Source organism: Saccopteryx bilineata, chromosome 3 (genome assembly GCF_036850765.1).
Source record: "Saccopteryx bilineata isolate mSacBil1 chromosome 3, mSacBil1_pri_phased_curated, whole genome shotgun sequence".
NCBI classification, from domain to species: domain Eukaryota; kingdom Metazoa; phylum Chordata; class Mammalia; order Chiroptera; family Emballonuridae; genus Saccopteryx; species Saccopteryx bilineata.
In genome coordinates this window covers 148146789-148174229 of record NC_089492.1, presented here as the reverse complement: position 1 = coordinate 148174229, position 27441 = coordinate 148146789, and the positions used below count along the sequence as shown (strand labels likewise).

At 52.3% G+C, this 27441-nt stretch overlaps 1 protein-coding gene across 6 annotated transcripts in view; it reads left to right on the top strand.

The window, feature by feature from the left end:
- PAX8 (paired box 8) overlaps positions 1-27441 on the top strand; it is a 57142-nt gene that overhangs the window by 27162 nt on the left and 2539 nt on the right. The window contains exons 3-11 of one of the 6 annotated variants that reach the window (XM_066267694.1): positions 1537-1702; positions 3436-3636; positions 4909-4997; positions 5282-5407; positions 5667-5842; positions 9875-9995; positions 10472-10599; positions 17108-17209; positions 26509-26595. In XM_066267694.1, coding sequence (XP_066123791.1) covers positions 1537-1702; positions 3436-3636; positions 4909-4997; positions 5282-5407; positions 5667-5842; positions 9875-9995; positions 10472-10599; positions 17108-17209; positions 26509-26595 — 1196 coding nt within the window. Of the gene's footprint in view, positions 1-1536; positions 1703-3435; positions 3637-4908; positions 4998-5281; positions 5408-5666; positions 5843-9874; positions 9996-10392; positions 10600-17107; positions 17210-26508; positions 26596-27441 lie in introns of all 6 variants that reach the window. The other 5 variants (XM_066267691.1, XM_066267693.1, XM_066267695.1 and 2 more) reach the window with 5 other exon arrangements.

Below are 27441 nucleotides of genomic sequence, written 5' to 3'. Positions count from 1 at the left end.
AATTCATACCACCCAAAAATGGCATTTGGTTTTTTAAACCAGCTGCCTATCTAGAGATGAAGAACCCGACGTGTAGGAGGTCTCTCTTGCAAATACTGAGGTACTAGCACAAACACCTAAGCCTGAGTCAGTGACCGAGAGCCCAGTTCTGGGCAATGAGGACAAAGCTGGACACTCAAGGGCTTGTCTGGGTTTGAGTGGCCATCTGGCACCCCCTTGTGTTCAGTGTCTGGATCCCCAAAGAGCCAAAAGACAACCAGAATGGAGTGAGGGTCAAATGGCTGCAGCCATTCTCAAGGGGAGGGGCTGTGACCAGTGAGGAGCCAGCGGAAGGGCTCAGGAGTGGGCATGAACCACTCCTCTACCTTCTAGGCGGCCCTGATGCTCCTCTAGATTTCTTCCTGGTCCTAGTGGACAAGCACTTGGGGACAAGATGTCTAGAAGGGGAAAGTTGGAAGTTGTGCCCAAGCTCACCAGGAAAATGGGTCATCGTGTCCCTCTTGCCAGGTGTTTGGCCAGCGGGCTTTTCCTCCTGACGTTGTGCCCGGGCCAGAGGCTTTTGGCTTTTTTTTTATTCCAAGGAAACTGACTGTTGTGCTGAAGACAGCTTGGGCCCCAAGGAGACATTGCACAGCAGTTCTGAATGTGCTAAGTCAGTGGGTGTTAATGGGCACGATGTGCCCAGCGGAGGCACTTCCCACCTCAGCCATAAATAGTCCCTAACAGGCTCACACAGAAGGCCTGACTGCTCTTCCTCCCTGCCTGCCTGCTCCCTCACCTCCACCCAGCGTCCACCATCACCGCTGATCACCATGTCCTGCCCAGTGAGGAAAGATGTCTTAATGCCCAGGCCATGGCCCCTCAACACAGAACTACAGGGCCAGTGTTGGCTTCTAGGGTCGGCCCTGGTCGTAGAGCAGGGCTCACACCAGAAAGCAGCGTGGTGGGAACCTTAGCCCTTGGTGCGCCTTGGCTCTTCATCATACAAGCTGAGTCACATAAGTCGTATGAATCAAGCCACTAAAACTCTCTAAGCCTCAGTGTCTTCATCAGACTAATGGTGCTCTCAGCCCTGAAATGAACCCAACTTGCTCTGGGGGTTGATCATTCTAACTAAAAAGCCCCTTCTCACCTCTCAGACTTCACCTGGGGTTGCATGGCCCGGGCTGGTTTGCCTTTTCTCCCTGTGCTCAGCTCACACTCTTGTCTTCAGTCTCAGCTTAAACTCTCGGAGCCCTTCTGTGGTCTTCTGAGCTTGGGGTCAGTCCCCTCCAAGGGTTCCATACCTTCTTCATGTCCCTGGCCCGAGCAGTGGTCATGTTGTATTAATGGGCTGTTGGCATTCTAGGCCCCACTTTAATAACCTTCACGAGGCCACATCTGCCTTATTCACCTTGGCATCCTCAGGGCCTGGCGCAGCCCCCGCCACGTAGTAGGCACACAATAAATGTGTGTCTGAATAGGTGGGTGGGCTCGCAGTGAACCAGGCTGCCCCACCTGGCATTGACCACTGTGCTGGGACTATTGTCTTCTCAGGCCATGGCGGGCTGAACCAGCTGGGAGGGGCCTTTGTGAATGGCAGACCCCTGCCGGAAGTGGTGCGGCAGCGCATCGTGGACCTGGCCCACCAGGGTGTGAGGCCCTGCGACATCTCCCGCCAGCTCCGTGTCAGCCATGGCTGTGTCAGCAAGATCCTTGGCAGGTAAGCACGAAGTTCTTCACACACCACCTCCCCACAGGGCTGGTCTCTGCACCCTCCAACCTCATAGCCACCCTCTCTCCCAGGGACTCATATCTCAGGACCTGGACAGGTGTGGGGGTGTCTCTGGGCTCCCCTGTGATGGTTTTCTGTTGTGTTCCTGACCTTTCTTCTTTCCATCTTTATCCATTTCTTTTGTTTCTCTCTCTTCCTTTTCTCCTCAGCTCATGTCTCATTTTCTAAAGGTGTTTTTGCTCCTATAGCAGGTCCTCCCCCTGCTGAGACCAAAGAGACAGAGCCACTAGGGAAGGGGCGCACTATTAGAGGTAGCTTCCGAGGCCGAACCCCTGCATGAGGGATTTCCAAGTTTGTACTTCAAACTGTAACTCCCAGAGCACTTGCAATAGAAGCACAGGGCTGCTAGATGGAATGCATATTCCTAGGCCCCACCCTCTCAGGCAGCCGGGCCCAGATGCTGTGAGCTTTATGAGATAACCAGGTGACTCTGCACACTAGAGTCACCAGGGAAACATTAATTAATTAATAAAACAATGGAGGTCTAGTCCTTAGCCCATACCCGTTAAAGCAGAACTTTAGGGGAAGGACTCCAGGTTTGGTATTATACCAGCCCCTCAAGTGATTCTTGTTTGAAACCCAGAATGAGAACCCTCTACTAAAGGTTCAGGAGGAACCAGCAGCAGCATCCAGGCTGATGTAGCCACAGAACCTGATCAGAGGCAGAGAGTTGGGAGCTTCGAGTAGGGAGGGTATCTGCCGCCCTTTCCCAACCCACAGGATTCAGAAGGAGCTCTGATTTAAGGAGGCAAAGGGACTGTCACTAAACTGTGGGAAGCTCTGGCCTCCTGACTGAAGTGGTCAGGGAAGAGTGGGGCCCCTTCAGGGGTCATGGAGGGGAGCCTGGGGTGGGTGAGTATCCCAGAAAGGAAGTGGCCCCTGGATGGTGGCAACAGATGGAGTTTAAAGAGCAGATGCTATCCCATGGCAGGGGATAACAGAGAGTTTCAGGACAATCAGGTGGATATCCTGAGATAGGTCACTGACGTGCTGAAGCAGCTGGCTGGGGTGAAGGGTGAGGAGGAGAGGAGACTCTGGGAGAGTAGGCTCAGCTTGAGGATCTGGATGTGGCCAGAGATCCAGGCAGGGCTGGGACTCCAGAGTTCATGAGGAGTGGCTTCAACCTGAACTACATAACCTGGTAGAAAACCCGTGCCTGTTGTGGGTTGGGGGGTGGGAGCAAAGGTAAACCAGCAGACAAGGCAGAGGCCCCAGTGGCCTCAGTTGGCCTCCTGGGGAGGCGTAAAAACCGGAATTGGCCAAAGAGAAGGGCGAGTCAAGCTGTAACCAAGAGAAGACGGGCTGAGGAAACCACCACTGTGAACCTGAGCACCTACGGAAACTTTCCTTTCCTTAGGAGGGAATCTTTTGTGCCCAGTCAGGTGGCCCCTGCAGGCACTCACACTAGCCAGAGGGAAAGGAAAGACAGAAGCCAGGAGTTTTGGGGTCAGAGTCTCAGCAGAATGTCTGATCAGGCAGCAGTACAAACCTGCACATGCAGGGAAATAGCACTCGAAGGTCAAGTGATTGAGGCCAGCCCTGGGGGCATGTTCTACCCTGGGCCCCTCCCCAGAAGCCTGAGAGCAGAAGAGGGTCTCTGGCTAAGTCCATGCCCGGGGACCCACCTGCCTACTGGGTAATCTTTGGGTTGTCTATTGGAGTAGGTACTACGAGACTGGCAGCATCCGGCCTGGGGTGATAGGTGGCTCCAAGCCCAAGGTGGCTACCCCCAAGGTGGTGGAGAAGATTGGGGACTACAAGCGACAGAACCCTACCATGTTTGCTTGGGAAATCCGAGATCGGCTCCTGGCTGAGGGCGTCTGTGACAATGACACTGTGCCTAGTGTCAGCTCCATCAACAGGTGAGAGACAGCCAGAAGCCTGAGGCCTTGGGGGATTATGAGAGGAAGTCCCTGGTTTATGGAGTAGAGCTGGGAAGGGGCCTCAGAGTCAGGCAGGAAGCTCCTGGGCACAGGGCAGGTTTCACACCTCCTTGCCTCCTCAGGGTCACAGGCATCCTCATTCCCTACCTGGCTGTACTTTATGCAGTTTCCTTCCTTACACACATCACTTTTCATTCAATAAAAGAATCTTTTTGAATTGATCCTTTCTTAAGCCACAAGACCTCTAACTTGGCCCTCATTCAGGCTAAACTCCCTTGTTAAGCTATTAGTTACTCACTCTGTATATTAATCAGTCCTTTGCTCACTCACTCATTTGTTCATTCATATACACAGAATTCACTGTTATATGCTAGGCCCTGGGGATATGATCCTTGTCCTGGCAGAGCTTAGTCTAGTGGGAAGAGACACACTATTCAAGTACCCACACAACTGTAAAAATGAAGCTCTAACCCTGCTGAGGAGAGGAACACGAGGATGTGTGAGCTGTCACTGGGCAATTTGGTTTAGGGAAGTTATGAGAAGATGCCCTTGAGTATGAAGCAATGAATAAGATTTAATTAGCTGAAAAGGGGAGTGCAAAGAAAGCACATGCAAAGGCCCTGTGGCTAATAGGATCTTATACCAGAAGCTGAAAGAAAGCCAGTAGATAGGGAGGAGGGGAGCAGGAAGCAGGCTGGGGAGGGGGGCTATCAGCAGAAGTTGCCCTTTAGGGACTAGAGGCCAGGGTACATGCTCTTGCCTCTGACCTTTGAGCAATGAAAAGCCCTTGGCAGTTATAAGCAGCAGACTGACTTGCATTTCAGAAAGTCCAGTCTGCTGCAATTGTGAGAAGGGACTAGAAAGGTCAAGAGTGGATGGGGCGGCCAGTGAATGACCTGGAGGGAGAGCCTGGGTGGTGGTGCACACTGAAGTGCTGGCGGTGAGATGCAGAGAGGGATAAAAGCTGAGGAGGTTATGAGGTCAGAACCCAGCACCTGAGAATGGTTTGATAGTGGGGGTGAAGAGGAGGAGGCAGGGGTTAAACCCCACCTGTATTTATGCCTTGAGTGACTGACAGCACTGCGCATGAAATGGGGTGAGGAGTACGGTCATGAGTTTGACGTGGACAGGTTGAATTTGAGGGGCTTTTAACACACGCAAGTGGGATTTCAAAAAAGTGAGTAGATCTGGGGCAGCCACTGGCCCGACTCCTCCTCTTCTCCCCACTGGCCTTTCTTTTCTTCCTCACAGAATCATCCGGACCAAAGTGCAGCAACCATTCAATCTCCCCATGGACAGCTGCGTGGCCACCAAGGCGCTGAGCCCAGGACACACGCTGAGTGAGTGTTGAGGGGCCTGCAGACACACTTCCTTGCATAAACACGCCAATCTGCACACACACACTTGCCCACATGGCCTGCCCTCTGTGTGGACCAGGCCCTTCAGTGGGAACAAAGCCTTGCCGGATGTCCAGGGACGAGTCACTGAGATATTTAGGAAACACATCATGTGGCCTTGACTTTAGAACTCCTCCCAGCAGCATCCCTACTCCTCCATGGTAGTGGCAGGGGCTCTTAGAGGTATCCTTCCCATATCTTGACCCTGTCCTTTTCGTGGCCTGCAGTCCCCAGCTCGGCTGTTACTCCCCCGGAGTCCCCCCAGTCCGACTCCCTGGGCTCTACCTACTCCATCAACGGGCTACTGGGGATTGCCCAGCCCAGTGGTGACAGCAAGAGGAAGATGGATGACAGTGAGTGGGGTACCCAGGGGGTGGGCTGGGAGCAAGGGGGCAGTTTGTCCCAGATCTGACAGCAGAAGCTCCCCTTTGGCCCAGGATTTGTAGTGTTGACAACTCCAGGCTTGCAGCACAGGGCCTGTCTCTGAGACAGCCATGCCCTGAGGCCCTGGACCGGGTCCTTTCCCTCTGCAGCTCAGTCTGCTCCTTCACTCTGGCCTTGGGGCGGGTAGATGGGTCCCCTGAGAGCTTTCTCCCTGCCCGGGGACGCCAGGTGACCAGGACAGCTGCCGGCTGAGCCTCGACTCCCAGAGCAGCAGCAGCGGGCCCCGCAAGCACCTCCGCACGGACGCCTTCAGCCAGCACCACCTCGAGCCACTAGAGTGCCCCTTTGAGCGACAGCACTACCCTGAGGCCTATGCCTCCCCCAGCCACACCAAAGGCGAGCAGGTGAGAAGCAGGGTGTGGAAGTGAGCTGCAGTGGGCTGGGGCCAAGCCAGGCACCATTTCTGAAGACCTGACCCGCCTGCAGTTCTGCCAACAAGCAGCCAGAAGCTGCTTCGATGGCTCAGGGCGTGAGCTTTATGCAGCTCCAGGCCCGAAACATCTGCTGTTCCACCAGATGCTGGCACTTCCTCCTTCTCCTCCCAGCCCTCTTACCTTCCCTCACCCATTCTGAGTTCAGCCTTTTCAGGGGAGCCGCACAGCCAGGTGGTGCCACCCCCCTGCCCTCAGTGCCTCCCAGCCCACAGGGTCAGGTCCCACAGCTCTAAAGCTGCAGCCCAAAGCCTTCACACCATGACCTCAAGCAACACTTCCAGTCCCACCTCCGGCCATTCATACCTGCACACCCCATGACCCTGCATTACTCATACTCCCGAGCATGCACTCTCATTCACACCTCTCTGCTCCGGCACATCGTGTGCCTCTGTGAAGAATGCCTTTCCTCCCACTTCCCTGCCTGGAAAAATACCGCCCGGCCATTATGACTCAGCTCAAGCATCACTCTGCCCATGAATCCTCCCCCACCCCAGTGTGTGTTCCTTCTCTCGCCTGTTCCTGCACCTCAGCCTGCCACTCCTGGTCACCTCTCACACTGGAACGCAGTTGTCCAGTGGCCAGAGGTATAACGACACAGTGGGCAGCATTTTGGAGCACCTTTATATAGTCTCTACCAACGAGCACAGGTCCTGTTATGACAAATGCTCAGTAAGGTGGGGTGAGTAAACCATATGAGAAATCCCAGCAATCAATTGCAAGTTCCAAGGGCATTCTCCTTTCCAGCACTCAGGACAGGGGGCGGTTTATAGTGGGCTGGCTTCTGTGAGGGTGGCAAAGACAGCAGCCATCTCCCCTCGGCCCAGCGAAGCTCTACCACTCTGACACAACCTCCAGGATGCTGCCTCTGGTCATTTTTATCTATCAACACTCACGTGTTGCCCCCCCACCCCCAACTCAGCCCCTCGGCCAGCTGAAGAGTTTTAGGGCCGCGTCTGCTCTCCCTCTTTGCTCACGCTGTTATTGTGAGCAAAGCCTTATGAAAGTTCTGAGCAAGACATTGGTGATGATGCCACCAATCAGCTGAACCATTGCCAGTGGCCATCTGGGCAGCTGGGCCCATGCCAGCTCCGCAGCTGGGTAGGCAATCTGTGTCAGCGATTTTATCAGCCTGGGCCGTGGCAACCACGAGGGGTGCAGAGAAAGCAGGCCATCAGCAGACCTGGAGACAGGGCTGGGTGCTCAGCGAGAGTCAGCACATGGCTCCTGAGGGAGTGGGGGCAGCAGTGGGAGCCTGCTCTGTTCCAAGGAGCTTGTACAGCCCAGTGCGCAAGCGCCAGCTGTCCTGGCAGAGTGGAAGAACACTGTCTGTCGCCGAGACCCTGGGCACCTGCTGGGCTACAGAGCTATTTCTTAGCTTCATCCTGAGCTCCACAAGGGACACTGCTTGATCACAAGGAGACCGAGACTGCACCATGCTGGCGCACCTGCACAGGGAATCATTAGAGAAAGTCAGAGCTAGAGGGACCTTGGGACCACAGAGCCCAGGGTCTTCAATTGTGTGGAGAGATGCCAGGGCCAAGGAGGATTGGGAGGGCTTGGGGAGCAAGAGGCCCTGGTGTCACTCAGACTGGCCCCCTGTGTTAGAGGCGGTGTTTCTAGGTAAGGTCTTATGTGAAGACTGGAAAAAAAAGTTTGAAAGCCATGGAACTGCTCCCAGCCCTCATCCTTCAGGCAGGACACTGAGCCTAGCCTTTCCGTCTGCGGGCCCCCTCCCCCAGCGAGTCGCCTGCTGGTCATGCAATCACCTGGTTTCTGGTGGGGCAGCGAGAGCCCAGCCTGCTGAGGTGCCTTTCCCGCCCTTGGTGATGACATTGCTGCCAAAGGAGCACCTGTGTTCTCTCACCTGGAACGGCAAGGCCCCCTGGCCTGGGCAGCTGAGAGAGGCACAGGTCAGGATGGGGCAAAGCCATGCCATCGTTTCTGTAAAATCGAAAAGGGAGAGAGTGTTGGACAGAATCGTCATGTGGCCTCGTCTCTGTTCCTATGTCACTGCCAGGCTTAGTCAGGCATCCCTGCGGCTCTCGCTCCTCTGTTTTCAAGTGCACAGAGAAGCGGATCCACAGAAGTGAAAGGCAGGATGACAGAGACCGAGAACTTGGCAGCTCCTGACTCCAGATAACTGAAATAACAACATCTGCGGTAGCTATTTACAGATCACGTGCTTTCCCAGGCTCTCTGTGCTAAATGCTCCGTATGTAGATAACATCTACAATTCTAACGTCAGCCTCGTGAAGCAGATCCTACTGCCCCTGTTATACAGGTGAGAAAATCAAGGCTCAGAAAGGTCAGGACACTATAGCTGCCTGGATGATGGTCCAGAACCAGGACTCACCCAAGTTCTAAAGTACTGTGCTGCTCTGCAACCCAATTCAAGTTCGGTCCCTGTAAAAAATCGAGTCATCACTGAGATGTGTAAGCCATTCTGTGCATTGTCACTAAAATATCTGGCTATATAGGTTTGGTTTACTTTTCTTTTTTCACTAAGTTTCCTAGAATTTGGAGTAGCTATAGGATTTTAAATAGGTATTTAGGTAAGGAATCAACACATTCACAAGGCATTTTAAACTTGCTTTATCCTCTTTAGAGACTAGGTATTTTGTTCAATTTCATTGAGCCACGCTGTAACCAACTCCACCTGGCCTTGAGGCTGGCCCCTCAGAATTGTGGAACCAGCCCCAACAAGTCAGTGATTGCTCCGCACGATAACGGTGCCCTGGTGGCCTCCAGGATTGACTGTGGCTCCTAGAGGTGCCTGACATGCAACCGGAAAGTGCTGTGGCTGCTTGGAGAGCCAGCCTGATGAAGTCATGGAAGCAACAGCCTTAGTGCGCTTTACATAACCAGGGAGCATTCCTGGAGTGCAGTTTTGCACAGTTCACATAGTGCGTTTGTGATGTGTGTGACCCTCACGTGGGGAACAGGTGTGCGCTGTGCTTGCTGCCTCGTCTTCTGGTGGGAGGGGTCATGGTAAGGAGTAGTGTGTGCACCCTTGAATTGCACAACTTCTTTCTGGAGGGAACCCCTTAGGAGATGGCCCTGCTTGTGGCAGTAAAGGCCAGGGAGGGTCTAACAGGAGGCCTTAATAAAGAAAACCCCAAGTATTAAATAAAGAACTTTTCAAACAGTAATAACCCAAGTATCATCTTCAAGCTGAACCTGAGCATTTCTGTGTGCTTGGATATGGAGAAAGAGAAAGGAAATTCACCTGTTCTTGTGGGGAGCCACCTCTGCCGAGTTACTGAAGGAGATAATACCTGGGGCAGGGATGGGAGTCCCCAGTGTGGACCCTGTTTCGTGAAGACTTCAGGGTTTCGGGGTCTCTACAGAGAAAGCAGATGCAACCTTGCGTGCCCACATCACAGAGCTGCCAAGGGAGTGGATCAGAATAACAGAGGTGAAGCTCTTTGCAGATATAAGAAGCGGTGATTATGGGATCCCAGTTTAGGGTAGCGGCTGGGATCATGGCCCTGGACCCCTTGGGTTTAATCCTGGCTCTGCCCCATATGGGAGAGCGACAAATTTCCTGACCTTTTTTGCACCCACATTTCTTATCTGGAGAGGAATAAATGAGCTGAGTGAAGCAACTGCACAGCTCTGTGGGCAGAAGACTCCATCCGCATCTTGTCCTTGGTGGGTTCACATTGTGTGAGCAGATGAGGCAGAGGACCCCTGTCCAGCCAAGGTGAGGAGATGCTCCATCTGGTGCCTGCTCTCAAGTGCCCGGCTGGCTGCAGAGGGGAGCTGTGAGCTGGGATTAAGAGAACAGCTAGGTTGTGATTCGGAGTATAAGAACCAATTAAACACACTAAGCGGGGTCAGGAGTGAGCAGAAGAAGGACACATGAGGGAGTGTTTTCTGAGATATGGCTGCAGTTAAGGCTTGCCCCAGGGGCCTTTCTGCTGACTTTTCTCTGTTCTCCAGGGCCTCTACCCGCTGCCCCTGCTCAACAGCACCTTGGACGATGGGAAGGCCACCCTGACCCCTTCCAACACACCCTTGGGGCGCAACCTCTCGACTCACCAGACTTACCCCGTGGTGACAGGTAGGATGCCTAGAATTTCCTGGGCCATGTGGCCCTACCTGCCAGGTTGGGCTGGAAGGCAGGCGAAGGCAGGGCATGGCTGGCGTGAGGAGGAAGGTGTTAGGGCCCTGGATCTAAAAAGGACAGAGGGCTGTACTGGCTGGGCCTCCAGGTGGGTCACAAGGGTCTTACCCTCTGCTCAGCCCCTGTTCTGCCTGCGAATCCCCTCCAGAGGGGCAGTCGCACCAGCCCTCAGTCTGCACTGGCAGAGGCATGGCAGTGGTGGGCTTCTCCCCACCGCACTTGGCCGCGGAGCACCCAGCCCAGCCCAACCCGACCCCGCACCCCCATCTCATGGCTTGGTTATGCATGCTTCCACCGACATCTCACCCTCTCTCCTTGTCTCCCTCCCCGGCAGATCCTCACTCACCCTTCGCCATAAAGCAGGAAAGCCCCGAGGTGTCCAGTTCTAGCTCCACCCCTTCCTCTTTATCTAGCTCCGCCTTTTTGGACCTGCAGCAAGTCGGCTCTGGGGTCCCAGCGGGAGCCTCGGTCCCACCCTTCAATGCCTTTCCCCACGCTGCCTCCGTGTATGGGCAGCTCGCGGGCCAGGCCCTCCTCTCAGGTACGACAGGGAGGTCCGGGCCTGCTGCCTTCACGGGGGTGGGAGGGGCCCTCAGGGCCAGTCCCGCGGGTCCAAGGGGTCCAATCCCCTCTCTGGCCTTCAAGTCCTGTCCACCACCAGCCTCTTTCCAAATTCCTCCAGCTACTGTTGGAGGAGCCAGGATGTGGATCTCCATGCAACGAAGTCAGGCCACAGGGAGCAGGCACCCTGGGGTGCCTGGAAGTGGGGTGCTTGGCAGATTTCCAGAATTTTCCCCGAGGCTCCATAGAAAAGCAGGGACCTTGAGGTCAGGAGTCAGGTGCTGTGAAGTGGTAAACACTTAGTCTGAGTAAAAAATTAATTAGTTAAAAAGAGGAAAAAAAATTGACAAAACTTTGGAGGAAAAAAGTCATTTGGACCAGACTCTTAAAGAGGACAGAGGGCCAGTGATAGGTGGTCTTCACAGTGTAGCTCCCGGTGTGCATGCTTCACCATGTCACCCTTGAAGGACACTCAGCATAGTGACTCACCCACCTCGGAGTCTCATCTCAAAGCATGCAGAGCTGGAAGCACCTGAGGGGTGTCTAGAGAAAATCCTCTTATTACTGAGGTGAGGCAGGCCAGGGAGTGGGCCTGGCGGGGGCCCTGATTAGGTATGAGTATCGGCAGGTGAGGGCTCGGCCTAGTGTGCCCTGGGCATCAGACCTGGCGGGGCCAGTCTCCCTGGCAGAAGGCCATCGGACATCTAGCCAGGGCCAGAGCACTGGCAGAAAGAGTGAGGTGCTTGGCTTGGGCAGGGAAGGCCTCTGGTGGAGTGAGGATGGGGTGCAGAGTCCTGTGACAGGCCTCAGAGAGCTGAAGGGCCTCCGCAGTGATGAGGCTGTTTTAGGTGTGAACCAAGAGGCAAGGGAGAAGAAGAAGGGGACACCTGTCTGACCAGTGGTTTTCCAATGTGCTGGGGGCCTCCCAACTCTCTCTTGAAATGGAAGTTTTTGCAGAAGTCAGATCCCAAGCCAGACAACTGAAGAGTGGCTCTGCTTGGAGCCAGGCCCTCCCCCTGAGTCCTTGTGGAGGAAAACTACTGCTCCAGAGAGCAAGACCTTCCCCTCCCAGAGGACAATAGGTCATATTACCCAAGGTCATCCACCTTCTCCTGTAATGATGCTACTCTTCTGTTGGTTGGGCCCCTGGGATTTTTCCCTGTGCACCTCCACATCTGTTGTGGGAGGTCATCTTAGAAGAGATGGACAGAGAGGTAGAAGGTTAATAAAGGAAGCCAGTGTGTGGGAAGCAAGGAAGAAAATGTTGACTCAGAGCTCAGAATTTCAAAGGAGGGCAAAGTCAGTGGAGATGGGTCATTTGTTTTGACCAAAGTGATGAAAGGAGAAAACCTGTGAGCTAGGCAGAGTGATGTCAGCCAGAGAAAATGGGCCAGGGAGGGCCGGGGAGGGAAGGGAAGCAGGAGAGACTCCCGTGCACTGTGGGTGAGCCGCCACCGCTGCACAGGCCAGCCCGCCTCGTGTGCATGGCAGGCCGAGGCCACGAAGGCCACAGCGAGATAAGGAATGAGGATGTGACCAGGCATATGAGGATGGGGAGCAGGACCAAGAAGAGAGGGGGAAGGACAGATTTCTCAAAGTACAGCTGAGTGTTGGTTGATACAAAGTGTAGCTGGAACAGCCCAGGACAAACTCTGTGCCTGAAAGCCTCCACATTTTCTCCTCTCCCTGTCTGTCGGGACTTCAAGCACCTCTGTCAACATGCAATCAAGTCAGGGGGTGCTTCACCTTCTATCAGTTCTTAGTTTAGTGACATGCCTACTCTCCACAGCAGCTGCAGGACAGTCACCGTGGGGCAGAGCATCTAATGGCCTATGCCAGGGGTCATTCCGGCAGTAAATGCATGGCTTTATGTACCCTTCAGGCTGATGGCCCCGAGCCAGGACCAGGGGATGCTGAGATGTGAGGTGTGAGCCCCAGGAAGGCTGATGGTGTCCAAAGGGCCCAGGCAGCACGGTCAGGGGCTTTGAGAAGAGCAAGTGGTGCCCGGGCTCCAGGGACTGGGTGCAGGCAGGTTACCAAGAGTAGGATGCAAGGCACAGTTCACAGTTCTGCAGTTCACAGAGCTGGGCCAGCCCTGTGGCCCGGGCACAGGCCTGTGATGGCGAGTGTCCATACCAAACCCAGGGCATTGTCCTGGAGCTCCTTAAAGAATGTCCATGTGTGGCTCCTAGTCAAGACTGGACCTGAGCACCTGCCATGTGGCTGAGCCATGGTAAGTGGACTGGGGGGCCACATGGGAAAAGGAAAGGTCGGGGGTCAGCAGGAGAAGGATCTCAAGGGTGGGGAACTAGAAACTTAGTCAAGGGAAGAAAAGGTGAATTTGAAAGAAAGGAAAGGAAGTCTGGACCAAAGGGAGGAGAGGAAGATAGTGAGTGTTGATTCCATGGCCGGCTCAGCCCCCGCCGACACGGACCCTCCTGCAGCCCCTCCTGCTCCACAGCTCACCCCCTTCCTAACACTCAGGCTCTGCCTGTCCTCTGGCTCTAGGCTTCCCTAGACCAGCCAAGAACAAAGCAGCATCAGGATCTGGGAAACGTAGGATCGCTCCCACATTCCCCCCAGTTCCTTTCAGGTGTCCCATCTGGGGTCCCCACACACTTGCCAGGAAAGATCTGGGGGCACCTGGTCCTGGCTGCTCCAGGGATCACTTGAGCTCAGCTGGTCAGAAGGCTCTGAGTTTGGTTTTATCATCAAAGAGTCCATTACCCACCTCCATCCTTTTGTGCAAAATTATATTTAGTCCTGCCAGAGAGATTTCTGGATCGCCATAAATTCTCCTTGCTATCAGAGCAAGATAAGAATTGAAAAAGGTCAGGTCGAGAGCAGACATCAAAGGGGGCAAATAAAATTGTCTGAAACCTTCTCTGCCCCCTGAATTCCTCCGCACCATGGTTCTGATTCTGCTATCTACCAATATTTATATTCACCAATATATCTGGGGTGCTAGTGTTTTCTTCTAAAACCCCACTTCACGGCAAGTCAATGTGGACCTATGCCTGTGCCAGCTGCTGAAAAATAAGACCATATTGGAAGTATGTTTGAGTGCGGAGGGGACGGAATTACAAACCAAAGATAAACGTATGATGAAGAGGCATAACAACAAATAAGTGGATGAAAGGGCGTGGTCTGACTGTGATGGAAGGTCTCTGCCTCACGGCTTCTGTGGTTTTATTTCTAAGAATTTGGCAAGGCTCTTGGCTTTGGGGGAAGAAACCATGTGTTTAAGGAATTGAAGCAAGAGTTTTGTGGGACTGATAGGAGAGTTTACGGGAACACAGTCTGGGAGAGGGCTCTCCTGAAGAGATGAAGTCTTACCGGCTTGCCCAGATGGCCAAGGACATGGGAGGAGGCCTTCAGGGTCTGCTCCAGCACCGGTTCAGAAATCTTTGTCCTGCTGAAAGGAAATTAGGAGACTAAGGAGAGACAGAAATTAAAATCTCACATTACAGGAGAATGAGACTGATGAATTTAATTTCCAAGAGTCATCTGGGGGCTAGTTCTCATGTCGGGGGGCCCAGAGGGCAATTGTGACTGAATTAAGTGGTGGCTCAAGGGGAGCATGTGCCCTGGTGCTCTGCCCATGATGCTGCTCAAGAAGGGGCAGGGGCAGGAGATGGAAGGGATGGGACGAGGGCAGCCAGAAGGGGCAGCCCTGGAGAGCACCGAGGCCAGTCCAAGGCCGAGACCCACCTCCTCTCCCCGGCCCCATCATTGTAGACGCAGGTGCAGCCTCAGAACCCTGCTCACCACAGTGCACAGGAAGCCTCTGTGATCTGTCAGAAAGTAGGGTGAACCCGCCTCACCATCTGTCATCCATCCCAGCTCCTTGCGAGGCTGACTGGAAGAGACAGCTCTCTAAGAACACTTCATTTCTCTGTGTTCCAGCCACACCTTGGCCTGGATCTAAGCCTCCTCCTTGGGAGGAGAAGTAAGGAAACAGGAGGAGAGAAGGCCGCAGGCCACCACTACCTCTCCCATCACTTTCCCACTCAGGCCACCTGGCCACCCTCTGTGCCCTTGCAGACACCATGTCACTCCTTCGCTCTCGTGGGCTCATGGCCGGCACTTGGTCCAAGGGCTGAGGGCTGCGTGTAAGGGCTGACCATATTGCAGTCTTCTCTGAAGAAAGATAAGATTGTACCTCAGTATATCTTCTGCGTTCTTCTCCTACTACTTCTAAATATGCTAAAATTCCCCTTTCCTCCCCTATGTTTCTCATCCTTCACTTGTTTGGACCCTGTGTCAAGTGCACTAAACCCAGCTATACAATTCCAGTGGGTTCCACTCTGTCTGGTCCAGCACCAAGTACAGCTGGACATGGTACTAGAGGTCAAACAAATTAGGGCTGGTGTTTACTTTTATCAACACATTTACACAGTTTCACTGATAACTCATTTCAAATAGGATTTAGTCTATAAAGGTTCCTTTGACATGTAACAACTTACAGAATGTGTTCATTGCACTGATCAGTGTTTACCTAGTGCATGAAGGCCTGGCTCTGGGTTACACAGGTAACATTATAGTAATAGTGATAAGGTGCATAAAGCCACCCTTCTTTTACTGCCATTTTGCACGTGAAAGGACTGAGGCTTTGTGGTAGTAGGCGGCTGGTCTAAGAACTCCCGATACATGAACCACAAAAGCAGCATAAGAACTGGGGTCCTCAGATTCCTAGACCCTTCCTTCCAGAGAAAGAGCAGGAGTCCAGCAGGCCTGGTACTGTTTGTTGACCCCTTACGCTTGGTTCCCAGCACCCGTCCTAGTTTATGCCTCATCTTGACTTAGTGCCTGGCCTTGCTAATTTAGTATTCTTGCTTCCTGTTCCATCCCCAAGAGGTCAAAAAAGTGCCTGGTACATCGTTCTCATTCACAAGTATTTGTTGAATGAACTGCTTACCCTCAGAAACTCTCCGGAAAGGTGAGGGGGAGTTAGTTACTGAGATTTTGGCAAGTATAGAGTTCCATGGATGTACCTTCCCTTCCATCATTACCTGAAGGGCTGAGGTATGAAGGACCTAGAGGGACCAACGAGAAGGAAGTTAGACAGACGGTGCCATAGAGGGGATGGACTTGGTAAGTTGGATGACAGGGACTCACAGGGGTTCAAATGAGTTTTAGGAAAGAAGCAGCCCCCAGTGTGGAAGAGGCATTGGGTAAAATGGTCACAATCTAACATAGTTGTTCTCAACCAGAGGCAGTTTTGCAAACAGAGGACATATGGCAATATTAGGGACATTTCTGGTTGTCACACTGGGTGGGAACTGCTCCTGGAATCCAGTGGATAGAGGCCAGGGACAGTCCTGAACATCTACAATGCAGAGGACAGCCACACACAGCAAGGAATCCAGCCCTAAATGTCAGTAGTGCTGAGGTTGAGAAACCTTGAAATATCACCAAGAGCTCATTGACCAAATAATTCATCCTTCAAACTGGCATTTTGAGAGTTAAGTGGGCGTTAGTAATAAATACGCTGTGGTCATAACCTGGGCAGACCAGCACGCAGCGCCACCTTGCCAGGATCCTTGGTGAGGGAGGCTCATCTGGGCCTGCAGGTCATAAGAAGGGGCAATGGGCAAGGGGCATGGGCTGTTGGCACAGGGTGCAGAAGGAAAGAAGCTCACCAGGTCAGGTGGCATCTCCAAAATGAGAAAGTTTGTCCTTCCTGAAGAGGACAGGGGGAGCTGGGGACCTCACAGAGCTATTTCAAGGTCACCAGGGCAAGGGCTTTACCCACAGATACAGATTAACAAAGAGATGGGTGTCTGTTTTGCTGAAAATGTGTTTTTTAGGACCAGAATTGGCAGATGTAGAGTGCGTGGTCATGTGTAAATGCTAAATACCTGTCAGCCCCCGTCTCCTTTGTAGGTTGGGGATAGCTGGTAGATTTCATGTCCCTTGTAACTCTGATAGGTTGTATTCATCTGTCAGGCCAGGAGAAGGAGGACCACCCCTCGTCCTGGCTCAGTGGGAAAAGAGTGCAATGTCTGTCATGGGTTCAAAAAAGGATAGTAGTGGGCTAGTAGGCCACAGTGTGCCATCCTACGTATGGCCTTGTTCTTGGTTCTGCTCAGAGCTGGGGCTGAAAGAGTGTGAGCTCTGAATCCAGTGACCTCTAGCGCACTTATTTGGGCCAGCTGTGCTGCTGCTCTGCTGGATGCTGAGGGGAACAACGAAGACCAAGAAGACAGCCCCAGCCTCCCTCCACTACCATGACATTTATGAGTGAATAATATTCACGCGGACAAAATCCTTGGAGAACAGGAACAATGCAGGACTGCAACAGTGGCGTTCCCTCCGTTCTGGGGCCTGCATGCTGCAGCGGACACGAGGGAGCAGTGGGTCTGGGGGAGGGCTTGGGAGAGCCTGGCATGGCCGGAGGGCAAGCTTGCTGATTCTCCAGGAAGCAAGACAGTAAGTACAGGGGCTTCCTATTGCCCAACTGATGGCTCCTTGCTGTGTTTTTTCAGGGCGAGAGATGGTGGGGCCCACGCTGCCCGGATACCCACCCCACATTCCCACCAGCGGGCAGGGCAGTTATGCCTCTTCTGCCATCGCAGGCATGGTGGCAGGTAAGGGGATGGGCTGCGCAGGGCGGGGAGTGTTGCAAAGAGGAAGTGTTGGCCACAGGTGCAGCAAGAGGAAGGGTGTGTCCTACATGTAGACTTCCCGACAGGCACGGAAGAATGGACCAGAGGCGCATCTCCTTGTAAATGTCTGAAGAAGGGGCTTCAGTGCAGTCCTGCCTCCTTACCTCTCCCCAGCCCGGCTTTCTTCTTCCCAGATGCTCCCACATTACCATCATGATGATCAGGGCATGGCTAAGGCAGACAGGTGCTCATGTCCCAGACCTGCCACTCCTTCCATCCATTCAGGGAGCCCTGCTGAAGGGTGGCTGGGGTTGCAAAACACTGGCAGCTAAACATAAGCCAAGCCTTTAACCCGTGGTCTCCCAGTTATTTAATTGGTGAGTTGCAGTTTACCTTTCTGTAACATCTGAATATGAGTGGTGTAGGTGATGATGATGATGAAATATAGCCCCCCTCACACCCCACATTCACTTATCCCTGCATGGGCGGCACCCACATTCTAGATACTCCAAAGGTACTGCAGAGTGTGAGATGGCTGGGAGCATTTCTCCATCGTCATTTGGACTGTCTTGGAATGCTGGCCGTCAGTCAGTCATCTGGGTCTCTTTGTCTACCAGCATGGCCATCATCACCCAATGGTGACCCAGGGTGTCAAGGTCTGGACAAAGGAGGAAAACAAGGAGAGTCTCTTTGGGCAAGTGTCTCTCTTAGGAATCATACAGGAAGGATAGGAAGAGTAAACTCAAAACATTTCCACTGCCCAAAGGTCTGAGGACCTGGAGCTTCTGGAAGGGGCTGCATCAGGGCCTCTGTGACCCCATGCCACCCTTGGGTCAGGTGCCCCAGCCAACCCCACCTTCACTCAGGCCTGCTTCCCTGCCCCCTGGCTAGGTTGTCTTTGCCAGCCACCCACTCTGGTGCCCTGTGTGAGGCAGGGGGCTGGGCTTTCCTGGGCAGAGGGAGGGGAGAGGAAACCGAGGGAGGGAAGGAGGCTCTATGCTCCCTGGGAACCTGCTGAGCTGGCACTTGTTGCTGCTTGGTTACCGTGGCAATGTGCTTAATGCAGCGTTGAAAATACAGAATACTGACTCCTCTCTCCCTCCTGGCCCCAGACTCCCTCCCTCCCTCCCTTCCTCTTCTGGAGCGTGAAATGAGATTGGTCAAGATAAAAAAGGAAAAGATTCGGTTATTTTTTTAAGAGTGTGGATAATGGGGCCTCTCAATCAAAAACCCAGGCTCCAGTCGGCTCCCCCTCTCCCCTCCCAACCTCTCCACCTTCCTCTGCCGCCTGCTTAGAGGGGAGGAAGAAGCAAAAGCCCAGGGCTTTTCTCTTAATTATGAATCATCCCCGGGGGCATGCCCAGGGCAAGGGGTTCCTGCGGCCCAGAGTCTGACCTGTGAGGTAGCTGGAAGGCTTGGGCCTCTCATCAAAAGCCCTAAAGTTGTTTCCAGAAAGACTTCATCCTGTGTGGGTGTTGTGGACAAAAAAAAAAAAAAAAAAAAAAGACCACAACCACAGCACCCACTGCAAAGTGAATTGCGAAAAGGAGGGGTCTTGTCTTGTGGATCCATTGGCCCCCAGTAAGTTACATGAAGGTCTGGTTTTCAGAAAACACAGTGCTTTTTGTTTCACCTGATTTCTAGGAACTCCAAGATGCAAATAATTTTTTTTAGAATTTTTTGTAGAAAAATTATTTGTCCATCTTTTACCGGTGGCCACAATCTCCCAGTGACAATAAGGATTCTTTCCATTAAAATCAATAAACCTTGGCCTGGTTTGAATAGAAAGCTCCTTTGAATAGAGCATTGTTCCAGGCACAGAGATTGCTGGTTCGATCCTTGGTGGGGCGCATACAGGAACAGATCATTGTTTCTCTCTGTCTCTCTCTCTCGCTTCTTCTCTCACTAAAATTAATAAATATATATATATATATATATATATATATATATATATATATATATATATATATTTTAAGTGAGAGGAAGTGAAATAGAGAAACAGACTCCCACATGTGCCCCAACCAGGGTCCACCTGGCAGCCCCAATCTGGGGCCAATGCTCTGCCCATATGGAGTCATGCTTACAACCAAGCTATTTTTAGTGCCTGAAGCAGGGCTCAAAGGAGCCATCCTCAGTGCCTGGGGCCAACGTGCTCAAATCAATTGAGCCATGCCTACAGAAGGGAAAGAGAGAGAATTAGAGAGAAGGAGGAGGAAGAGTGGGGGGAAAGCAGTTGGTTGCCTCTCCTGTGTGCCCGGAGCAGGAATTAAACCCGGGTCTTCCACACACCAGGTTGATGTTCTACGGCTGAGCCAGCGGGCTAGGGCAAAAAAATATTTTTTTTAAAAATTAAAATTAATAAACCTTCATTAAGCACCTACTATGTACTACATATATAGTAAATGCTTCAGGCAAGGCATGGTAATGACAGTCTTCAATCAGTTGTGAAAGAAAGGAAGAGATAATTTATAATGTGTGCCTGGCCATTCAAAGATATAACTTTATTTTTTCACTTATCTTTACCATAAGCCTGGGAAGCTGGTATTATCCTAGTTTTATAAAGATAAGGAAACAAGCTTCAAAAAGCAAAGTGACGTGCTCAGGGTTATAACCATACTAAGTCACTGAGTTGTTCAAAAACAGGTATTTTGATTTCAAACATATGGCTGCATCAACCATACCACACTGCTTCTCATCCTTCTATTTATCCACCCATCCATCATTTCATCTTCCCATCCTTCCAGCCATCAATTTATCTATCTGTCCATCCATTCTCCATCCTTGTATCTATTCTTCCTTTCATCCATCCATCCATCTATCTTTCCATCCACCATTCTTTCACTGTACTAGAAATAATGACACCAGCTATAGGAGAGCAACACAGGAATAGGACAGGACACAGATTTCTCTTGTTTTGCCTTCTTTTTTTTTTTTAAGTGAGAGGAGAGGGGAGAGAGAAGGAGACAGACTCTCACATGCAGAAGCGGATTTAACAGTGGGTGCACCAGACCCGTGCCCTGGTCTCTGACTTCTGAAGGGCCCCACAAAACCCCAACTTTACACTTTTTTCTAATGTAAGGGGCCCAATATTTTCTTCTGCACCTGGGGCCTCAACTGACCTTAATCTACTTCTGCCCAAATGTGCCTTGACCAGGATCCACTTGGCAACCCCTGCCTGGGGCCGATGCTTGAATCAACTGAGCTATCCTCAATGCCAGAGGCTGACACTCAGACCAATGAAGCCCCTAGTTATGAGAGGGGAAGAGTGTGAGGAGGGGCAGAGGAAGGGGAAGAGAAGCAAATGATTGCTTCTCATGTGTGCCCTGACTGGGGATCAAATCTGGGATGTCCACATGCTGCACCAACACTTTATCCACTGAATCAACTGGCCAGGGCTGTTTTGCCTTCTAATTATTATTTTTGTCCCTGCCCCATTAACATAATTAATGATGCTCATACCAGTTCTGGAGCTGAACCAAAAGCTCCAGAGATAGTTTGATCTATCCATTCATCCATCCTTCTATTTATCCATCCATCATCTATCTTTCCGTCCTTACATACATTCATTTATCTATCTATCCATCCATTCTTCCATCATTGTATTCATTCTTCCATCATCCATCCATCCATCCATCCATCCATCCATCCATCCATGCTTCCATCCTTCCATTCATCCATCTTTTCATCTATCCATCTTTCCATTAACTATCCTTTCTATTGTTCACCCTTTCAACCATTTATCCATCCATCCATCCATGACATTTTACTTGACAAATACTGGTTGAGGATCTATGGCATAGATTGCTGGGGATTTAGCAGTGAACAAGACCATTCTGTTTTTGGAGTTTGCAACCTAATATTGGAGAAAAAAATACAAAAACAAATCAACAAATGAATAGACAAGATAGTTTTTAAAAGATTTTATTTATTGATTTTAGAGATAGAGAAAGTGAGAGAGGGGAGAGTGGGAAACACAAACTTGTAGCTTCTCATATGTGCCTTGACCAGGAAAGCCCAGCATTTTGAACTGGTGACCTCAGCATGCCAGGTTGACGCTTTATTCACTGCGCCAGCACAGGTCGGGCACAAGATCATTTTAGATAGCAGTAAGTGCTGTAAAGAGAACAAGATGAGATGGTGTGACACAGAGCCACAGGGAAAGTGTATACTACTTTAGATTGGGTAATCAGGGTAGCCTCTCTGAGAAGGAGTTCAAAGTGGTCAGCCTAGTGACAAAGGGGCAGACCATCCCCCAGCATAGAGGACAGCAAGTGCAGAGGCCCCAAGACAAGAACTAGTTTAGCGTGGCTACACACAGAAAGGGGCATGAGTGAGCTGGGAAAGGACTGTGCAGTGAGGAGTAGGGCTGTGTCTGGGTCAGATTTTAGGAGTGCTGGGGCTGCTGGGAAAACTGATCATAGGCAGGAAGAAGAGGCACGGAGACCAAGGAGGAGATTGTAGTACCTGACATAGTGGCCTTGGGCTGGGGAGGCAGCAGTGAAGGAGGAAGACAGACACTGAGCACATGTGCTATTGATTATCAACGCTGGTTGGTTGTAGGACTCCAAACACTGAGGAAACAAGGATCACCTCTAGATTTAGGACTTGGGGAACTGCATGGCTGGAGGTGGCAAGTAAACACGGGGGAGACCAGGAGAGGAAGAGGTAGCGTGTGCGGCAGGTAGAAATCAAGAGTTCTACGAGGCCAGACTAGGATAGAGACACCTCTTAGGGACCCAGTTCAGTAAATCAGGAGGCACAATGTATGTCTGAAGTCAGCAACCCATCCTGATGAGTGTTTACATTTCAACCATTGTTCACAGTAGTTATTTAATGCCAAAAATTAGGTAGTATCACAGGAAAGAGAATGTGGATGGAAATTTATAGGAGGCTCACACTTCCAGCCCTGGGGCTCTTCAACATTGAGAGTTCTCACAGAGAAGGAACCAGAAGAGTGAGGTGGAGAGGCCAGTGAGTCAGAATGCAAACCCCGAGAGAGGGGTTGGTGGGTGAGTCAACGTCAGCTGAGAGTTAAGGGGTGGTGGACATAGAAGTGAAATCTGGAATGATCAGGTAGAGGCTGTGGGGATACAAGAGGTCAACTGGATTGGAGGGGATTGTGGAGGTGAAGGCAGAGACCATGGAGTGGAGAGGGGGCTGGGAGCTGTAGAGGGATGTGGGGTAGGAGGAGGATTTTTAGAAGAGAAGGTAACAGAGCATGTTTGCTGGCTAGAGGGAGTGATGATTAGAAAGGGAGAACTACTGAAGCGGAAAGGAGAAGGGACCCATTACAGGGGCCAAGTCCTTGCGACTGTAAGTGGGGTGGGATGCAGAGCAAAGGGCATGGCTGACCTCTGGCGGGTGCAGGGACGTTGACAGATCTGGTGGTGGGTGGCTGCAACCACCTCCAAGCCCCATCCCTATAGCAGCCTCCCTGTACCTGAAACAGATAGGTGCTTGCACACCTGAGTCCAATGAGTGAATACATGTGTGAGTGTGTGGATGAGTAAGTGACAAAACAACAGGGCAAATACATTGCATTTTCCACTGCTCTTCCTTGTCCCTCAGAGCCAGCAGCGTTGGCACTGGGTGAGGTAGGGGTAGAGGCATGAGGGCCCTTGCTGTGTAGCCAGCATTGAATTGGCTTCCTCCCTGGGTGCAGTGAAACCAGGGGCTACACTAGAGGAAACAGGGCGGTTCGCATTGTAGGTGCAAGAAAGGGCTGGAGCAGGGTGGGGTCGCTTCCGGGCAGGCTCTCATGGTACAGTGGCCTTGGGCTGATGTCCTCCCTCTCTGGGTAGCAGTCTCTTCACTTGGGAAATAAACAGTTGGATTAGGATCATTCCTTAGTTTTCTTTCTTTCTCCTCCCACCCCTTTGCTCTTTTTCTCCCTCTTTCTTCCCTGACTCCTTCCCTCTCCCCTTCTGCATGTATTTTTTATGAACCTGATTTGAGTTGCACCTAGTCTCACCCCTAAGGAACTTGCGGTGTTGCTGCCCACAGCCAGCTGACACCCTCTGACTCCTCCTCCTCTTCCTTCTCCTCTTCCTCCTCCTCCTCCTCCTCCTCTTCCTCTTCCTCCTCACTTCTATCCCTCTTGTACAAGTGCCTCCTCCTTCTCCTTCTCCTCTCCTTCCTTCTCTTTCTCCTCCTCCTCCTCACTTCTATCTCTCTTGTACAAGTGCCTCCTCCTTCTCCTTCTCTTCTCCTTCCTCCTCTTTCTCCTCCTCCTCCTCACTTCTATCCCTCTTGTACAAATGCCTCCTCCTTCTCCTCTTCCTCCTCCTCCTCATTTCTATCCCTTTTGTACAAGTGCCTCCTCCTCCTCCTCCTCATCCTCCTCACTTCTATCCCTCTTGTGCAAGTGCCTCCTCCTTCTCCTCATCCTCTTCCTCCTCCTCTTCCTCCTCACTTCTATCCCTCTTGTACAAGTGCCTCCTCCTTCTCCTCATCCTCTTCCTCCTCCTCCTCCTCCTCACTTCTATCCCTCTTGTACAAGTGCCTCCTCCTTCTCCTCATCCTCTTCCTCCTCCTCCTCATCCTCCTCTTCCTCCTCACTTCTATCCCTCTTGTACAAGTGCCTCCTCCTTCTCCTCATCCTCTTCCTCCTCCTCTTCCTCCTCACTTCTATCCCTCTTGTACAAGTGCCTCCTCCTTCTCCTCATCCTCTTCCTCCTCCTCCTCCTCCTCCTCCTCCTCACTTCTATCCCTCTTGTACAAGTGCCTCCTCCTTCTCCTCATCCTCTTCCTCCTCCTCCTCATCCTCCTCTTCCTCCTCACTTCTATCCCTCTTGTACAAGTGCCTCCTCCTTCTCCTCATCCTCTTCCTCCTCTTCTTCCTCCTCACTTCTATCCCTCTTGTACAAGTGCCTCCTCCTTCTCCTCATCCTCTTCCTCCTCTTCTTCCTCCTCACTTCTATCCCTCTTGTACAAGTGCCTCCTCCTTCTCCTCATCCTCTTCCTCCTCCTCCTCCTCACTTCTATCCCTCTTGTACAAGTGCCTCCTCCTTCTCCTCATCCTCTTCCTCCTCCTCCTCCTCACTTCTATCCCTCTTGTACAAGTGCCTCCTCCTTCTCCTCATCCTCTTCCTCCTCCTCCTCATCCTCACTTCTATCCCTCTTGTACAAGTTCCTCCTCCTTCTCCTCATCCTCTTCCTCCTCCTCCTCCTCCTCACTTCTATCCCTCTTGTACAAGTGCCTCCTCCTTCTCCTCATCCTCTTCCTCCTCCTCCTCATCCTCCTCTTCCTCCTCACTTCTATCCCTCTTGTACAAGTGCCTCCTCCTTCTCCTCATCCTCTTCCTCCTCCTCTTCCTCCTCACTTCTATCCCTCTTGTACAAGTGCCTCCTCCTTCTCCTCATCCTCTTCCTCCTCCTCCTCCTCACTTCTATCCCTCTTGTACAAGTGCCTCCTCCTTCTCCTCATCCTCTTCCTCCTCCTCCTCCTCCTCACTTCTATCCCTCTTGTACAAGTGCCTCCTCCTTCTCCTCCTCCTCTTCCTCCTCCTCCTCCTCACTTCTATCCCTCTTGTACAAGTGCCTCCTCCTTCTCCTCATCCTCTTCCTCCTCCTCCTCATCCTCCTCTTCCTCCTCACTTCTATCCCTCTTGTACAAGTACCTCCTCCTTCTCCTCATCCTCTTCCTCCTCCTCCTCCTCCTCCTCCTCACTTCTATCCCTCTTGTACAAGTGCCTCCTCCTTCTCCTCATCCTCTTCCTCCTCCTCCTCCTCACTTCTATCCCTCTTGTACAAGTGCCTCCTCCTTCTCCTCATCCTCTTCCTCCTCCTCCTCCTCACTTCTATCCCTCTTGTACAAGTGCCTCCTCCTTCTCCTCATCCTCTTCCTCCTCCTCCTCCTCCTCACTTCTATCCCTCTTGTACAAGTGCCTCCTCCTTCTCCTCATCCTCTTCCTCCTCCTCCTCCTCACTTCTATCCCTCTTGTACAAGTGCCTCCTCCTTCTCCTCATCCTCTTCCTCCTCCTCCTCATCTTCCTCCTCCTCACTTCTATCCCTCTTGTACAAGTGCCTCCTCCGTCTCCGGCGGGGAAGCAGCCCACTGATCCCAGCCCAGCTGTGGAAGCTTTATTTTAGCATCCTCTTACTTAATGGGGAAAGCATAAAAGCTAGCATTCCTTGAGTGTTTCTTACACACCAAGCATGGTGCTAAGCAACTAATATACATTATCTTAGTCCTCAAAAAACCCCAAGAGGTAAGAACAACAATGTGCCCCATTTTGCAGAGGAGGAAACCGAACCTCAGAGAAGTTAAGTAACTTGCCCAAGGTGACACAGCCAGGAAGTGTGAGGTGGCATTTGAGACCAGGCTCGGCAGTGCCAAGCCTCCCTTTAAGGGTCTGGGAAGGAGACCAGGAGCCACCAAGGTGCTTGGTCCCCAACAGCAACCTAGTTCTGAAAGGCAGTTGGACACTGATGGGATCTTGGGGTTGGCAGGAGCCTGGTTCTATCGTGGGGGTCCTAAGAGCAGAAAAGGATTACCTGAAATTTAGAGCGAAGAGCCCCGAAGTTAAATTCTGCTCTGCCACTTACTAAGGTGTGACCTGAGCAACCACTTCACTGGCTCCCCCGGCCCCCTCCCTGTGCGTGGGCAGCACTGGCGGGAGCTTCCCGGGAGGGCTGGGAGGATATGGGATGTAGCCTGTGCAGAAATAGCAGTAGTGTCTGTCTGCTTGACTTTGTGGTTATTCAAGGGCATTCTTAAGTAATTTCTTCTGTAAATATTTTTGTAAAGCCAAGAATCCACCCACGGAGAGAAGTGATCTGTTATTCTGTATAAATTCATGCACCGAGTTTGCTTGGAGTGGCAGAATTGGGATGGGACAACAAACCCTCAGAGCAGGTCCCAGGACAGATTCCTCCAGAGGCTGATGTCTCCAGGGCTTCCCCAGCCTCTCCTTCCCTCCTCCTCAGCTCCCCAAGCCCCACATCCCCCTCGCCCTCAAGCATACCCAGGGAGGCTGAGCCGCTCAGCATACTGACTGATTCCGTCAATGGCGTCCCTCTTGCTCCCTACCCTGGGGACCCTCCTGCAGAAGACCCTCCACAGAAGGTCTGGGGAGTAGAAGTGGTTGGAACCTGGGCCCTGGACTCACAGCTCCCAGACTCCACTGAACCCTCTGGTTGTGTGAGCAGAAGCAAATCCCTAGACCTTAGTTCTTCACCTGGAAAATGGGCATAATAAGAACAAGCCGTGCACACCCTCTCCCCACCCCAGCCCCACACCTGTGCTCCATCTGACCCCTCACCTGTGTGCCTCCAACAGGAAGTGAATACTCTGGCAATGCCTACGGCCACACCCCCTACTCCTCCTACAGCGAGGCCTGGCGCTTCCCCAACTCCAGCTTGCTGAGTAAGTCCCTCCGGGCCCCCAGGCCCTCTGCTGTGCAGGGCAGGTGGGGTGCAAGGCAGGGCCAAAGTCATCTTCAGCCTGGGAGGCCCCGGTTAGACGAGGGCCAGGTGTTATTCAGAATTCGAGCAGGAAGGCAGTATGCCAGGTTGTGGCCAGGTTATTTGGGGAAGGAGGCAGAAAGAAGATGTATCTGCACCATTCTCTTTCCCCCTGCCTGAGGCCGTGTCTATGAGATCCTTCTTTTGAGTAGGATCCAGGGCGCAGGCGTTGAGAGGGCCAAGGTGGGTTAAGAAGGATCAGAGTGGATGCCCCGCTGTCAGGGGCTCAGTCCAGCAGCAGCCAATACTGTGGGTGTCCACACAGTGCCTGCAGCCCCTGCCTGGAAGTGTGCTGGCAGCACCGAGTCCCATCTGTTGCCCACATTAGCCATCTAGGTGGCTCACGATGCAGCAGCAGACCCTTCCCAGAAGCCCTCTGTTCCACCACAGCCCTGAGGTTGGCTTGAGGTGCGGACAGCCTTCAAACTCAGGTCCAGAGAGTGCCCTGCAGACTATCTGCACCCTCTCGCCTGGGCCTGGAGTGCCCTGCGGGGAGAGTGTCTGCACCCTCTGGCCTGGCCCCATAAATGAGGCCAGGAAACCAAGCCCCATAAATGAGGCACTGGAGGTAGCCCACTCGGTCTCCCTGAGTGATGACCTTGAGCCAGCCTGGGCCAGGGAGGAGCAATGGTGCGAGTGTGGCCGGCCCCGCAGGCATCATCGCGGGCCTGAGAGGACCATCTGCTTCCCAAGACTCCCCTCTCCTCCCGTTACTTCCTGGGACTCCAGAAATGGCTGGGAGGGTGGC